Raw genomic sequence first — 17,285 nt, forward strand, 5'->3', positions numbered from 1 at the left:
AATTCTTGTACACTACACTGATAATACATATCTACAGAAATTAAAATGATATTTTAAGTCTTTTATATCTAGAGAAAAGTTGTTTTCCAGGTATATCTTTCCTCTTAGACCACTGCTCCTTTATTTTAGAATTAGTTTGTCCAGTTCAGCAAAATTTCCTGCTGGAATATTTACTAGAACTGCACTGACTCTACAGACTAATTATGAGAAAAATGACATTTGCAATATCAAATCATTCTTCATGAATAGAATATTTAGTTTTCTTTTTTTAAAGATTTTATAATAAAGCCTTATAGTTTCTGCATACATGTCTCATGCATCTCTGAAGATTTATTCCCAGAAACACTATATTTTTCTTGCTATTATAAGTGATATTTTTTCCTAAGTTTTATTTGTTGGTGGCATATTGAAATGCATTTAACTTTTGTATATATTTATCCATCTTATTAAACTTTTCCCAGATAATACAAGCATGTGTTCAAAAGTGTATATTTGTTATAACTATAATGACATTTTCCCATCAAATTATAATATTTAATTATCTTATTGATACCAATTAATGCTCAGAAATTAAAAACTAAAGAATAAAAATGTTAACAGATGCCTTTATCTTCTCATTTTCAAATTTTTAAGCTTCAAAAGGTTGCCATTATGGTGACTAAGTGAGCAAACTAAAGAAGCAATAACAATTGTTTTTTTAAAAGCCTTCCCAGAGTTGACAGGATGTAGAAATGGATCACTATGACTAGAACAACTAATACAGAAAACTTCAGGATACATTACCCAATAATTCTTTTCATTGGCAACTCGAAGCATTTGTTGGAGTCTGTTAATCAATCTCACAGCTTTAAGCCCTACAAACCCTTCAACTATACTATAACAATCCCCAGAACTATACTTTTAAACTATCCCCAGATCTTTTCTCTGCTAAGGGTTCAAAGTAATTTTAAAAGGATAATATGAACAGATAACTAATTTAAAAAAAATGCATAACCCAAATGAAAAAAAAAGTAAGCCATTTTATTCATTTCAATCTATTGAACAGAGACTACAAAGAGATAAAAAGTAACTGGAAGGTGAAAGGTAGAGATATATCTCAGTGGTAAAGCACTTGCCTCCCATCCACAATCCCCAGTGTTCTCACACAAACACAGAAAAAAAAAGAAAGAAAGAAAAAGCAAAAAAAATAAAAAGCTACTGTGCCTTGAACAGAACTAATTCTTTCTTGGCCTTGGATCCTTAACAGAATTTCTTTTTTTTTTTTTCTTTTTTCTTTTTTTTACCAATGTCAATGACAATGGGTAAAAAAGAGATACATATCTACTCTACAGACAATAAGCTGAGCTCAGAGACACAAACTAGAATTTCATGATATAAACTGGAAAATAGAACATTACAAGATATTAATTCTGAGTTGGATTCAGTGGCACATCTGTAATCCCAACAAATTTGAGAGGCTGAGGCAGAAGGATCCTAAGTTCAAGGCCAGTCTCACCAACTTAATAAGTCCCTGTCTCAAAATTAAAAAGGACTGGGGATGTAAATGTAGCTCAGTGGTACAGCACCCCAGATTGAATTCCTAGTATTGGGGGGGGGAAGGATATTAATTCTTATCTATTATTAGGATAAAGCATTTTTATTTAATGCTTATACAGTACTTTAAAATTTTTTCAACTAATTAGTTTAAAAATTTGACTAGAATATTTACTTTTTGATAAAATACAAGTGTCATGCATAGATTTGGTCCAGATCTGTGCTTAAAGATGGCACAGAAAACTTGACATAAAGATGTTACAGGAAGTTAGGATGTTTTATGAAGAGCTTTAATCCCAGTTATAAAAACATATACAATTTTGATTTCTAACAAAATGAATTTCTTGAATTTCTCCAGGACCTGCAAAATCCCATCTCTGAACTGTTCCTCTACTACAAGACAAGGGAGGGGAAAGGGAAACTTAAGCCCTGTTCAAAAATGTACATAAGCCAGCAAGTAGTTTAAAGAAAGTTAAGAACTTGGATTGTTTTAGTGTCCTATAGACTCTCACAAAGTGGTAGGACAAATGGAAGGATGAAAGTCTAGAACCCTGAAGAAAGTATAGTCCACAATTAAAAAGTCCATGCATGAAAGCAGAAAACTCAGTGATGTGTAGAACCCCTGCCTTACCGGTTTGCTGTGAAGCATCTACCAGAAGCACAATTTTTGATCGATTATCAGGACCTGCTGCATTTGTTTCTTTCTGAGTAGCTACATTTTTCACCAGCGGCCTTTTGCTTTTTATGTGCTGTTGTAAAAGCTGTTGCTGATTTAAGTCAAAAAAAAAAAAAAAAAAGAAACCTATTCAATTTACTAAACATTATAGAATACACATCCATTATATAACACATCTAAATGTATCTGACAAATTAGTGGCTCTGAACCCATGAGGAAAGGTTACTCTACTAGGTTTTCATGAAATTATCTGCTGTTAAGCATAATTGGCCAAAATAATTTACTTTATACACATTTACATACTATTTTTCAAATAACTATTAATACTACTCTATTAGTTCATTTTTATTTTTAATTCATATGTAACTGTTACTTAAATTTTTCATTTCCTCAATCAACAATAAATAATAAGGGTATAATGATGTCATACAAAGGGTCATAAATTTTTACTTTAAAGGGCCATAAATTTTTACTTTAAAGGGCAAGAAAAAGCATGGTAACTTACTCCAAGGCTAAATTTGAGTTTCATGATAGCAATGATGTGCAAAAAATTCTGCTTTGGAGTTCAAAGAGAAAACATTAAAAAGCTAATCCCTTTTTTCACTTTTTAAAGTTTGAGCATTTATTGTTTAATAGCAATTTACACAATAGAATTCTGAATTTAACTTCTTTAACTACCAAAGCTGAACCACTGGGAATGCATTCTGAGAAATCGTACTCTTTCAACATCTGGAAATTATATACTATTATCTTGTTTTCAATACTTATTTCTTTTCATTCTCAGAGGTTCCAAAAGGATTTCCCTTGGCCCAAACTGCTTCCATGAACAAAGACAAAAAGCTTTTCAAAGTAACCTCTGCTGATTGTTTTTTAATTTGTAAAAATTATGGCAGGAAGCAGCAAAGACTTCACTGAAGAAACTGGGCTAAGGGAATCTAAGAAAAGCAACAACTCCTTGATGATAACAGTCACAAGATGTGTTGTCCATCAGCTGTGTTGCTGACTAGAAAGAGATTTTTCTTATTATTAGTTTTTTAGTTTTCATATTTAAGACCTCAACAGGAAAGCTGCCTAGAAAAAACCTTAATTCTCTTGTAGTTTCAAAGCCTTCATTTTTTTTAACTTAATCAAATGGCTGGTCCTGAATTAAAGTGGTTTCACATATTTCTTTCATTTTCTTCAGTCCTAGGATATCCTTTGTTCATATAATAGCAAAGCACCTCTTAAATAACAAAGTGTTATTTCTACTAAAAATTCACAGAATAGAAACAATGAAGTTGAAGGAATCTAAGGAATCACCAATGTTCTTTTCCATGTCTCCTGATTTCTAAAGATTAGAATATCCTGAACTGCATTAGCCATTCAACACTGTAAGTACAAGATACATTTATTATTATTGATATCACTATGTAATTTCTATCACTAAATTAAAATAATTGGGAAATAACTGTGCATTATGTTTACATAAAACTCTGAGGGAACATGAAGATAACTATAAGTCTAAAAAACAATTATCACAGGAGAAATAAATTTTTAAACCATGAACCTTTTACATTTTATACTAGTGAATGAAATGTTAATTTCATTAATTCAGCATTAAAGGACAATCAATCCAAGTAACAAATTACTTATACTAGTATTAACAGCCCAAATATCAAATTTAAAAGCCAAAGACAGTCACTTACTTTTGGTACTACTGGCCCTCTGTTACTGTTTCTGCTTCGATGACTGGATAATGGGAAGACCTGTCCAAGCTGATTTGGACGCTCGGTGCATTCTGTGGTGATAGCATTTACAGTATTTGCGGCCTGAAAGGTGTTGGAGTAAGGTGTAGGAAAAGGATGATAGAAACCCATAACTTGGGCGCAGGGTGCTGGCATCAGTTGATAATATGTATACTCTGTAGAAACAGGTGGCTGAGCAGATATAATGGGATAGGCAAGGTATGGTCCAGTAGGGTTTGGGTTGGGCTGTTGCCATCGTATATCATTATTATATAAAGGAAATTGCCTGCAAAACCAAATCAAAAAGGAACAAATCTATTGACAAGTATAAAGGTAATGCTAAAGCAAATCTTTCATCTCTTTTTTAATAAAAGAAAAAAATGTGGCTTCACAATAATTCTGAGAAAGAGGACAAATCATATAAATTTCTTTGCTATAAATAGAGATCACCATGTACCTATAACAATTTAAATGACAGTAGAAAGGAATCCATGCTGATAGTGTTATGACATTCCATATACCATTATTATTTGTACCTCTGCCCTCAACCCTGTCAGGACATTTCTGCTAAAAGTTAAACATCCAGCTACTGGGTCTGTAAACAATGTCAGTCCAAAGTTCCTGTCCAGTGCTAACAACTATGACAGTCTTCAGCAAGATGCAGAGTAAGGCAATGACTGCGTAAGGTGATCATTACATAGGATGATTTTCTCCACCTCTCATTCTTCATGTCCATTTAGGGCTTCCAACTCCACTCCTATATTCCCCTAACTTCTTGGTTAAGTCCAGGTCTTCCTGGCTTTTCTCCCTATCGACAGAAGCAGGCTCCAGGTACAAAAAAGAGATGAGGCAAAACTCTCCATTGACATCTTATCCTCAAAATTAGAGCTTCTTGTAGAGCAGTTGTTGTAAAGAACCTGCAAGAATTCTTCCTGTCTCAACAGCCCCCTGGCACTGTGGATGAATGAGGAATCCTTGAGAGTGGAGAATTGAAACAAGCTTTTCCTCACTCACTACTGTCATGGCAAAGAAAAATGGAAAAATGTTCACTACCATAATTCTAAAAATATTTAAAAATAATATGCTGGCTGGCTGGCTTACTCATGAATTCTCAGATTACTTGCTAAGACAAGAAAAGAAAACCAGTTAAATTTATCATACTGTATACAACCATTTTGTCAAACAGAAAAATATTACTGGTTTACAAAATCAAAACTCACACATTTTTCAGTAGGTCAAAGATTTTTAATATAATGCTAACTTTAATCAATAGTGATCCTTTAGTGTCTACTATTTGTCCAACGCTCAAGATTTTTTATTAAGAATCTCAGGATATTAACATGAACATTTAATATCTGAAAAGGTAGTTGAGTGGCCTCATATATCATACATCCAGAATTTCTCAAAACATTGTGCATTGGTACACTAGTGTGCCACAATGTGTTATAGATGTGTGGAGATATTGATTGCTTCAGCCCTCAAGGAAAGCTAGGCAGGGCCCATAGCCACCAGTTGCCTCATGCATTTATCCCACTGTGCTGGGGAAATACAGTTTTCTGTGTGTAATATAACTTGAAAAAGACTAAACGTACTTCTTTACAGCAATAAAATGAACTGAAGTTCCAATGAAGTGCCAAACACCATCACAGAAGGGCTAGCAAGGCTATCATGACTATAAATTATATCCTAACTACTATTGTCTGAATTGCAGGCATTTTGCTAAACCATCCTGTGACTACAGCACAAACACTAAGTTTAAACCAAAATCAGAGTCTAGAAATATTTGCTAACTAACCATGAAAACTTGTATTTGCCAGTTTATGAGATTAGATACCTAATCTCAAAAGGAGATTTCTCAATATTGCATTCCTCCCTCTGGGGAAATTTATTTCAAATAAATTTCAATGACTTAATAAAGGGAACATATAAAAAAAAAACTCCATTTTCTCACAGAAAGAATGAGAAAATAACTCATGTTAACAATTTTCAAATTTCTACATCATTTGGTTTTATTTATTCCTCTTAAAAATAAACAAAGGATTAATGTCTAAAAGTTACAAAAGAAAACTGAGTATGTTTTGCCAAGTTCTAGACCCCAACCCACACAGGAAACAATACAGAAAATAAATAAGTTACCTATTGGACTGATTTTCCTGAACAAATGGATAACATGTAATCAAGTAGCTGGGAATTGGAGTTGGTTCTACACCAGAGACACTTCCATTATCATTTGGGAGAGCCATAGGGATCATAAATGTATCAGGATTCTTCTTCTGGGGAATAAACGGTTCTACCTCAGCTGAAAGCTTGACATTCTTCAAATAAAAGGTAGAATACATTATTAACAAATAAGCAAACAACTTAATACAAATTCACAATTTAACAACAGAACAATCCCTCTTTAAAAACATTAATCAGAAAAGAACAGCAATGTCAATTTAAAATAACCGAATAATGATAAAGTTATTTAGACAAAGTGATCAATAAAATAAGGAAAAATTTATCAAAGGTTACTACATTTCAATGAAATAATTTCTTACATAACCAGAGCCGTTAATCAAGAATGAAAGGAAGTCATACTTCAGTATCAAAAAACAAAGCTAAGAGTAAGAAATTTTAAACTCTTCGGACAACATGGTTTTAACTAATTTTGTTTGAAGAAAGAAATCATTAAACAGTTCTGAATATAATTATATTTGTTTCAATAGTCTGAAACATATTTCTATCCATTTCAGGAAATTATATATTAGTATCCTTAAATTAAAAGGTAGGAAAATGTCTAAGATGAAGCAAACAAAAGAAACCTTAACAGAAGGGGAAAAATTCCTGGTTCATAGTTAAGTGGGGAAAAAATGAGAACAACTTCATTTTCTCAGTAGACATCTGAGCAAACTATACAATGTACTCCATTTTAGTTTCCTTTCTACTTTTTTATAAATCTATAGAGAAATTAAAAACATAAAATATAAATTATAGTATTTAGGGATGCACATATGAATGACAAAACTATAAGGAAGAGTAAATAAGATCCATAGAAGTCAAGGACAGGAACTACTCTTAGGAAAGAGGGAGCTAGAGAGCTTTTGGGGTGTCTAGCAAAGTTCTGTACCTTGACTGGGGTGAAACTTACAAAGTGTTTACCTTACAACGATTTATTAAGCTGTACAGAGTTTTAAGTAGTCATATAAGGGTTTTAAGTAGTTTTCTGCAGGAAATTTTTAACAAATTTAAAATTTTAAATTATAAGAATGTTAAAAACAAAGTAAATACTAGAAAGATATTAAATAATTTTTAGTGAAACAAGTTAGTGAAATACAAGCATTTTAACCACTTAAAATAATTAATTTAAAAGCAATGTCATAAGCAGAACTTTTCCCCAATAAACTCACTAGGGTGATATTAGAAGCACCCACAAAAGCACAATTCTCATTTTTCACAAAAGTAGTTAGTAATAAATCCATGAAAACGTAAGACAAGTCTTGATATGCTTAGTATGTAGCCTTTGTTCAGAAAAATTAAATCATCTATACAGAAACCAGTTTCTGTTCTAAGCACAATTCTAGATACTAGAGTCCATTCTGTATGTAGAAATGCTTGTAGAAAAAGGGGGATAGAAGCAAGAGACAGAAATCTGAATAATATAGCAGTATTGATTCAATATCTTTCCTCCCTACCTGATATAACTTTAAAGTCTACATTTCTATTATTAACCAAACCTGAAGTAGTTACAGTTATAACAAATATTTGTGAGATTAAGTTGGCTCCTTGTGTTTTAACATAAGACAAAAAACACCTTCTAATGCTAATAAATTAGTAATTCTTACTGTGATATTCATTAGAACTCAAGATTTATTTGCATAAAGTATACTATATCAAACTAATAAGTGTTTCCTCAATTTGAAAAGAAGATTGACTTCCAATAATGATGCACAGATAATGAAAACTTGCTATATGAAATTTACACATATGCATAAAAAAGGAAGAAATTTAATTCATATTTTTAACTATATTAAAAATGTAATTTTTACAGGCTTGGGTTGTGGCTCAGAGGTAGAGCACTCACCTAGTATGCGTGAGGCACTGGGTTCAGTCCTCAGCACCACATAAAAATAAAATACCTATAACTAAAAAAAATGTTTAAAAAATGTAATTTTTAGGATTTCTTATAAAAATCAAAAAGTTCTTTTAACATATGAAAACTCTCTCAATAGTTTTATAAATCTGGACTAGTATCTGTACTATATTCATTTTTTAAAGCAAGGGGAATGTGAGTACACCAAATAATCTGAAGTGAAAAAAGAACCATAGAAACAAAATGAATTTTTAAATAACATTTTTCCTGGGCCCTTTTCCCCAAAATATCCCCAATTTATCAATTACTTTGGTAGCAACAAATTCAAAAAGTGAAATGCGTAATTTATAACTAATGTCTGTACATATACACAGCATAAATCTTTAAAGTTTGTACTGGTTTTTGTTCTAAGGACAATTCTAGATACTAGTGTTCAGCAATAAAACAAACACTGAAATGACCCTTTGTTTTCAGCAAAAGAGAGAGAGCGCGTGTGGAGAGAGAGAGAAGCTGCTATAGTCAACAGCTGCACAAAAACAGAAGATGTCACTAGTAGGAACAGACTGACAAACTTTCTCCTATAGTTATAGCTCTGTATGGTCTCAAAAGTTGTTTATTGTGACTTTGAGGCCTTTAGTATTTATAAAACATCAAAATGCACCATCTGTTATTCTCAGACCTGAATGGCAATGGTAACATACCAAATGAGTCTTAAAATTCCATATAATAAAACCCATTTAGATAACGTTAGGTAAACAGATTCTGGTAATATTTTGACATTAGAACAGATAGAGAAAAAATGTTTTGCATAGTAGTCAGAAAAAATGTTTTAAAAATATTAGACGAGTTACTCAGTTTGAATTTTCATGTTTAGTATCTACTTTTGCCATGAACTATTTATTCTCTTAGGGGTCAGAAATGTTATATCAGGGAGTTCTTTAACAAAAAGAAAATACAAATATGGCATAAGTCTAAACTACACTGAATACAGTCTAGTCATTATTGTATTACTAGCTTGCTTCAACTCTCTACATGGTAAAATTACCTTTATCTTTCAGAAATTTCCAAATTAATAAAAAATTAAAGTATTTTCAGACACCTATCTTTGAACACATATTTAAGAAGTTTCACTCATTTTTAGTTTTGTATATATGTAAGCAAATGTCAATAAATAAAATGTCTTTGATGTGAATCTAAAAATCCGATAAATTTTTTTAGAACATTAAACTATAAAAACCTTGCTTAGAAGAGATTATTGGACAAATGCATTCTGATCACCAAGAGATTATATAATTCAATGCATTGACCACATGTTCTGAAAGAGAACTGCACTAGAGCAGTTTAAGGGAAATGGGCAAACATTACTAAGAAACACACATCAGCAGACAATGCATACTAAACTTCTCAGAGACTTCTCAGAGACAGAACCTCCAAGAGAATGCAAATAATTTTCCCAGATTAAGCAACAGAAAAAAGACACCCACTTAAAACTGAAGTAGAACATAATGCGACACTCTCCCACAGCGAAACTTCAGAATATGTACCACACACCCACAGAAAAAATATGATCATGGAAACCCTCCATATTCTATGTTAAGGTAAAAACATCAAATGTTAAAATATTTTATATCCCATACACAAAGATAAAATAAATATCTTCTGAAGGAAAAAGAATTAATGTTTAAGAGATACCTGTTGGTTATGTTTTATGATTGCATTGGCTCATACTGAAAGTAAATCACTTGCCAAACCATCGTGCAGTTTGTCAAGACTTCAGAAAATACTGAGGAAAAAAAATCAAAGTATTTAACAGACTGCTCATTTGCATTCTTATTCACATATTTTTGCCTTTTCCTTAACAGAGCAAATCTAATCCTGTTAAAATTTGATGGTACCGTTCTAACAACCAGCTTTCTAGATTTAATATTAGTTTTTAGATTATCTAATTTATTAATTTGTTTTTATATTTATCATTTTCTCTTGTTTTAATGGGTCTTTCCTTCTAATTTCTTGCCATGGATGGATAATTTCTATCTTCCTTTTAAACTGTTTAACAATGAAAGCATTTTATGACTATGCATTTGCCTCAGAGTATAGCTTCATCCATGTCTACAGGTTTTAATATATATTTCATATATATATATTAAATATTTTCTTTTAGTTGTAGATGAACACAATACCTTTATTTGTTTTTATTTTTATGTGGTGCCGGGGATCAAACCCAATGACTCATGCATGCTAGGCAAGTGCTCTACCACTGAGCCACAACCCCAGCCCCCATTCTATATTTTTATTTCCTCTCTGACCTAAGACTTGAAAATGTCTTTTTAAATTTAAAAACAGGTATTTTCTCTAAATGAGCATGTATTCACTTATCTATTTTCTGATCATAAAAGTTTTGTGTTAAATTAAAAAAAAAAGTTTTGTGGGTTTTTTTTTTTTGTTTTTTTTGTTTTTTTTTTTTTTGGTGGGGGGACCAGGGATTTTACTGATGTCACCAGTGCTTTTTAGTTTTTATTTTGAGGGTCTCACTAAGTTGCTTAGAGCCCCATTAAGTTGCTAAGGCTGGTCTTGAACTTGCAATCCTCCTGTCTCAATCTAACCAGTTGCTGAGATTACAGGTGTGCACCAACACCCAGCTAGTATTTTTTAAATCTATTAAGATAGGTCAATTATTTATACCCATCTACCCATATATACCCATATACAGTGTTTAAGTATTACTGAATAATAGCATTTTATAGTAACTTAGTTATTTAATACTGAGGATTAAATCCAGAAGAGTTTTACAACTGAGCTACATCCTTTACGTCCCTAGTCCTTTCTATTTATTTTGAGACAGGGTCCTGCTTGTTTGAGCTGGCCTCAAACTCGGAATACTTCAGTCTCAGTCTCTGGAGGTGCAGGTATTACAGGCATGGGCCGCCATGCTCTGTAGTAACTTACTTAGAATACAGTATCCCTCAATAACCTAGGGGATTTGTTCCAGGATCCTCACCACAGATACTAAAATCCATGGATGCTCAGGTCCCTTATATAAAATACCAAAGCATTTGCATATAACCTATGTACATTCTCCTGTATATTTTAAACCATCCCTAGGTTATTTATAATACCTAATACAATGCAAATGCTTTGTAAATAGTTGTTAAATAGTTTAGGGAATAATGACAAGGAAAAATGTCTCTACATGTTCAGCACACACTTAAATTTCCCTTCAACTTTTTCAGTCCATAGTTAGATTCAAAACTTGTGGATACAGAGAACTGTACAACAAGTTTGAAGTACTGATATTATTTGAAGTGTAAAATTATTTAAAGGGAACAGTTGTAAGTCAAACAATTTTGTATTCTTATTGGTGAACAACATAGCATGATATTACATGTATTCATTATATTTGTTCTTCTAAGAATTGAAGATATAGGCTGGGGATGTGGCTCAAGCGGTAGTGCGCTTGCCTGGCATGCACGGGGCGCTGGGTTCGATCCTCAGCTCCACATAAAAATACAATAAAGATGTTGTGTCCACTGAAAACTAAAAAATAAATATTAAAAAATTCTCTCTCTCTCTCTCAAAAAAAAAAGAATTAAAGATGTAAGTAAAATCAGTAATTCTGTAAATTATTTTAAAATTATCTAATATTAATGTACTAAAAATTAGGCCAACATTTAAATTGTTTGTAATAACACAAAAGAGACTGTGAACCAAGCATGGTAGCACATGGCTTTAATCCCACCTACTTAGGAGGCAGAGGCAGGAGAATGGCAAGTTTGAGGCCAGCCTGGGCAACTTAGTAAGACCCTGTCTTAAAATAAAACTGTTCTTAAAAAGGCTGGGGGAAAGGCAAGAGTTCACTAGAGGAAGGGACCACAGGAAGAGTGATATTGGCCAAATTATATTGTTATATTGTGTGCATGTACAAATGTATAACAACAAACCCCATCATTATTTACAACTATAATGCATCAGTTTAAAAAAAAAATTGTGAGCGGGGGGGAAAAAAGGGATGGGGATGTCTTTCAGGGATAAAGTGCTTGCCCAGCATGTGTAAGGCCCTGGGTTCCATTCCCAGTATCCAGAGAACAGAGAGAGAGGCAGGGAGAGAACTGCAAGTGTTCTATCACTTCTAAGCCCATGGTTTATTAAATCTCCAACCACTGTTCCAAATTTCCTAAAAATAGAGACACTAAACCTTTATAAACAAAATGAACTCAATGATTTATTCTTCACATCCCTTAACTTTCTTTTTAGAAAACTAAAATTATACCAAGTAACATCCCTTTTTAGAACATCTAACTCTAGCAGTTAAAATTTAGCTACCTGTTTCAATTAATACAGTTTTGCTAAAAGAGAATACTCCCAAAATTCTCTTCTAGACAGATACAACATTCTTTCAAATGGTCATTATTGCAATGAAGATTATCTATCTAGCACTGTACTCTCAATGAGTTACTTTTCATAATCTTGATCCATTTATACAAAATGTATCTTTTTATAAACATTTTATATAAAAAGGAAATCTGCAAGAACAGCAACATGAATGTCTCAGACACAAAATAATTAGACCTTTTAAAAAGTAATTTTTGTGCAATACTCCAAGGACTTAATTAGACTAAGATGAAATGCAGAAAGTCTCCATTAAGTACTATTTTATAAAAATCAAACATCTAGCTGGGGGTGTAGCTCAGTGGTAGAGCACTTGTTTAGCATGCATGAAGCCCTAGTTCAATATCCAATACCACAAAGAAATTTCTTTAAAGATAATAAAGCTTTATAAATTGCTAAACACTACAAGCCAAAACTGGTTTAAAATGGGGGGGGGGGGAATGTGGGGAAATAAAAGGGAATTCAGCACATACCACATAAACTTTTTATTTATTTATTTATTTATTAGTTATAAATGGACAGCATGCCTTTATTTTATTTGTTTATTTTATGTGGTGCTAAGGATTGAACCCAGTGTCTCACACATGCTGGGCAAGTGCTTTGCCACTGAGCTACAACCCCAGCCCCCACATAAACTTTTTAATGATTTGTACCCAATTTATAATTTCAATAGTAGGAACATAAAAGTATATTCTAAATAATCTGGAAAAAGCCATCACATTACTGTATGGTATAGTGAGAAGAATCAAGAACTCCACAAAGCTGAGAAATCTCAGCCCCTCATCTACAATTAATGGTTCTTACCCTTTTTCTCAAGAACAGACCCTTTTGAGAATATGGTAGAAAAAATGGAGTCCTGCCCAGAAAAATAAATATAAAATGAAGTGTGCTCTTTCTAGGTCAACCATATCTCCTGGAATTGACTGCCTAATACATTAACTAAACAAAGACACATGGCTTTTCTGGATCTGTTTTCTGAGTATACAGGTAAGTGGGAGAATTCAAATTAATGTCTTTACGGTTAGGTTGGGGAAAAGGCAAGAGACTCTGGAGGAAAAAAAAAAAATCTTCAACAGAATACTTTCATCTCCTTCATGACTTCCCCCTACCCCCGCCCCTAGATCTTATATTTCTATAAAGCTTTAATAGATTGGAGAATTTAGAAGAAGGTTGGATGAAAAATGAAGAGCTAAATAAATTGCTCACAATAACCTGCTGTTAAGATAATCACACACAAACAGCTAAGCCAAAAGTTACCATCTAAATAGTTAATTACATTTCCTCTAGGATGAAAGGAACCATAAGTATACATATGGTGGCATTACTGGTTACAGTTCTAGCATCTTGGTGAAGGACCAAAATGTAGAACCTTTCATTAGTGACATACAAGGAAATGATTCAAGGAAATTTTCCTGTTGGTCAGTAGAACTTTGAAAACTCAGGTATTTCTGATAACTTCAAAAACAAAAACAATCCTTAAATTAAATCGGATACAGGCTGTATAAAGAAAACTCCGGGGTTTTTGCAAAGAGCACAACATCAATTTTTTTTTTTTTTTTTTTTTTTTGCTTGCACCATTTAATGAAACTCTGGGGCTTTCAGAGTTGTATTCACATAAAGTTTTTTGGTTTTTTTTTTGGGGAAAAATTAAAGTTTATGTAAAATTAAAAATGCACAATTTAGAAGCTGTGTTTTGCCTGCTAAGAATTCGATTTCAAAGTCAAACTGGCTCTTACTAGGTCCAGACACATATACCAGGAATTTAGGAAATCTTGTCTCATTTATTCAAGTGCTAATTATAAATTTGTAAACTAAACAGCAAATCACTAGCCTCTCTTCTTCTTTCATCCATTTGCCTAATATATCCCTGCTCAAGACCTTGGAAGAGGGAATGGACAGTGAATAAACGTTAAGACTTCATCAAATTAAGTCGTTTCGAAGTGATCCTAAGACTGGAAAATACCGAGGGAAAACTATTATCTTAGATTATTTTTTTTAACACTATCACTGTTCCTGCCTCCCAGCACCTACTCGCATGGATAATAGATCTGATGCAATTAAAAATAAAACAGAACACTAATGGTACTATTTTGCGACTATGAAAACGGTCTTGGAAATGAACTCATGTTCCTATAACCTTAAAATATGAGCTTGATTTTTTAAAAACACTAACTACATTTAAAAAAATAATAATTATATAGATATGAGGACATGGAGAAACTATAGCTATCGTTGCTTAAAAAAAGAATACTTCCCTAAGCCACTACAAAAACAATGCTTCGCTCAACTGAACACAGATATAAAAGGCCCATGACACTCTTCATCTGTAGTTACCGCACATTCTGTCTTCCTAGGTGAAAAGCCTTCAAAAGCCTTTCCACCTTGAAAACGCATTCCAGAACTGAAGGCAAAGGAGCAGGGTTCACTGGAAGTTACAACCCCCGCTTCTCGGGAGGGTAGGGAGGACTTGGAGCCCTCCGACCTCTGTGGCCAAGACCCGGGGAGAGCAGGGCTGGAAAGCCCCGAACCCGAGCAGCAGCTGCAACAATGCAGAAGAGCACGGCGCAGCCGGGCTGCCGGAGACAGGGTGGGTTCCCGCAAGAGCCCGAGGTCTCCAGCCGCCGGGCCTCACGTTCGGAAGCTCGGGCCTGGCCCGAGAAGCAGCAGCGACCCTCAACCCGTAGCCAAGCGGGCCCAACCTAAGCCCGCATACCTGGTCTGTTGGGGCTCGGTCCATGGCGCCTGCAGCCGCAACACGCCTGCTCTAGTAGGTATAAAGAGCGCCTCGGGCCGCTTTCTCCATGGCCCCCCGCTCGGGTCCAGGCTGTGCTCCGGACCTCCACCACTATCTAGTTATCGGCGACACCAAGTCGGCTACGCCACTGGCCGAGGAGGCGGCTCCAGCTCCGGGAGATGGAGGAGGCGGTGGCAAGCTCGGGGAGGGATCATCTGGGACGGAAGCCGAGGAGGGCCGAAACAGGCGGAGGCGTAGTCGGAAATGGAGAAGTGCGGAAGGGCAGGGAGGAGGGAGAAGGCAGAGCACGGCGGTGGGCCGAATGGCCGTAAATGACCCGAGCTGGGGCTGCTAGAACGCTGGCTGGCCTACGGGCTGAAGCCAGATGGATATGCACAAGAGTAGGTTCCTCGAGACACGCTCCTTCTTCTGACTTTAAACCATAGAAGAGTCAGGCCACTCAGGACTCAGGACACGCGATGCCAGTGGTCGCGGACCTCAGAGACCCTTTAGGATCCAAACCACTTCTAAGTGATGTTAGAAGAGATTTTAGCCACCCACTGTACATATCATCCTTCGTGTTACCTAGATAAAAGCAGTCATGACTAGAAAGAAATGAAAACAATGGAATCTTGCCCAAGAAAAATGCCTACGTAGGGTTGCTATCGATAAGAAGCCCTGTAAGAAAGCCCCACAAATATTTATTGATTAATTAATTCCTTATCTAGATCCAGCCCCACCTCTAGGCTTGCTTCCAGTCTGATGTTGACCATCTCACAACCCTAATTGTACCCAGAATCTGTGTTATATTACCTAGCAAGTATGCTGCTTTCACTACTACACGTGTTGATTATTCCTTTTAATCTGTAGATCCTTGAAAGCAGAACTTGCCTTTAAACTGGCCACTTCCTAGAGATGGTCAGTTCCTTCTGGGCATCTCTTCAGACACAGCTTTCAACATACACAGCCTCCCTGAAGAGTTCTTTGTTTCTGGTAAGCTCTTCGAGGAGGAAGAAATATAAACAGAATAAGCTAGACCCAAGTGAAGAAAGGGTAGAGTGACTGCTGTTTGGGTACTATTGAGGTAATCCATGATTGGAAAGGGGAAGAGAAATGTAAGAAATTTGCTCTGTCATGCTTCAGGAAATGTCAGTAAAGACTGGAATTGCCTTTTCAGTTTGTCTAGGTTGTTAGTCTGGTTTTGTTTGAATAACACTCCAAAATGAGGCTGATCTGTGAAATCCCTAACTATAATTGTGTTGATACTTTATTTTGGCCTGTTAAAAGGAGCTATATGATATCAATAAAATTTATATCAAGGCTAGCAATAGAAACAGTTTTTAAGAGAAAGATTTGTACTTGTACATAGAGAGCTCTCATTTGGTTGTATTAATTCTACTTAAATTTAGGAGGAGGCAGAAGATTTATAACTATATCTATCTGCATATATATTTAAATTACACATATATTCATGAATGTTACAAATGTGCAATTAATGTATGTTAAGTCCTTAGTGCCTTCTACACACCTAGTCATGATTCAATGAATGCTGAATGAATTTAAGATTGCTCAGAAAAACTAAGCTGTTTATAAGGTGTAGTTATGTAAACTAACAGATGATCATTCTCCACAATTAAAAGATACAACAAACTCCAAATTTGGTGGTTAATAGCTATAAAATACCCCCATATGGATAAAAGCATAATAATAATGCAGTTATGAAAGTATTACACTACTACTAAAGTACTTTGAGTTTTTTTCCTTCTTCTGAGGAATGATCTGAGGACATTTAAATATAGAATATCCAAGGATCTTTCTCATTATAGGGTTTTTAGGACTGAACTTTATTCAAAGAGTATTTTTTATGTATAAGATATTCACTTAAATTATAAGAAGAGAATCATAAGAAATTATAGTCATTAAGCTGGACACAGTGGCACACACCTATAATCCCAGCTACTTGGGAGGCTGAGGTGAGGAGAATCACAAGTTCAAGGCCAGCTTTAGCAACTTAGTGTCTCAAAATAAAAAGTAAAAAAAAAAAAAAAAACTGGGGATGTGGCTCACTGGTAAAGCACCTCTAAACTCAATTCCCAGTACCCCTCCCCCCAAAATTATAATTATTATAGAAACAACGTTGTAATGCCCTTATTTATTAAT

At 34.3% G+C, this 17,285-nt stretch overlaps 1 protein-coding gene across 1 annotated transcript in view; it reads right to left on the minus strand.

Annotated features, from left to right (window-relative positions):
- Secisbp2l (SECIS binding protein 2 like) overlaps positions 1-15,321 on the minus strand; it is a 54,087-nt gene extending 38,766 nt beyond the window's left edge. The window contains exons 1-4 of the mRNA XM_026390696.2: positions 15,105-15,321; positions 6,070-6,248; positions 3,895-4,219; positions 2,165-2,300 (exon numbers count right to left, since the gene is read on the minus strand). Of these exons, the coding sequence (XP_026246481.1) occupies positions 2,165-2,300; positions 3,895-4,219; positions 6,070-6,248; positions 15,105-15,128 (664 nt within the window). The 5' untranslated portion in view covers positions 15,129-15,321. The remainder of the gene's footprint in view (positions 1-2,164; positions 2,301-3,894; positions 4,220-6,069; positions 6,249-15,104) is intronic.
- Between the last annotated feature and the right edge of the window lie 1,964 nt (positions 15,322-17,285).

This window comes from Urocitellus parryii, chromosome 6 (genome assembly GCF_045843805.1).
Source record: "Urocitellus parryii isolate mUroPar1 chromosome 6, mUroPar1.hap1, whole genome shotgun sequence".
In the NCBI taxonomy this organism is placed as follows: Eukaryota; Metazoa; Chordata; class Mammalia; order Rodentia; family Sciuridae; genus Urocitellus; species Urocitellus parryii.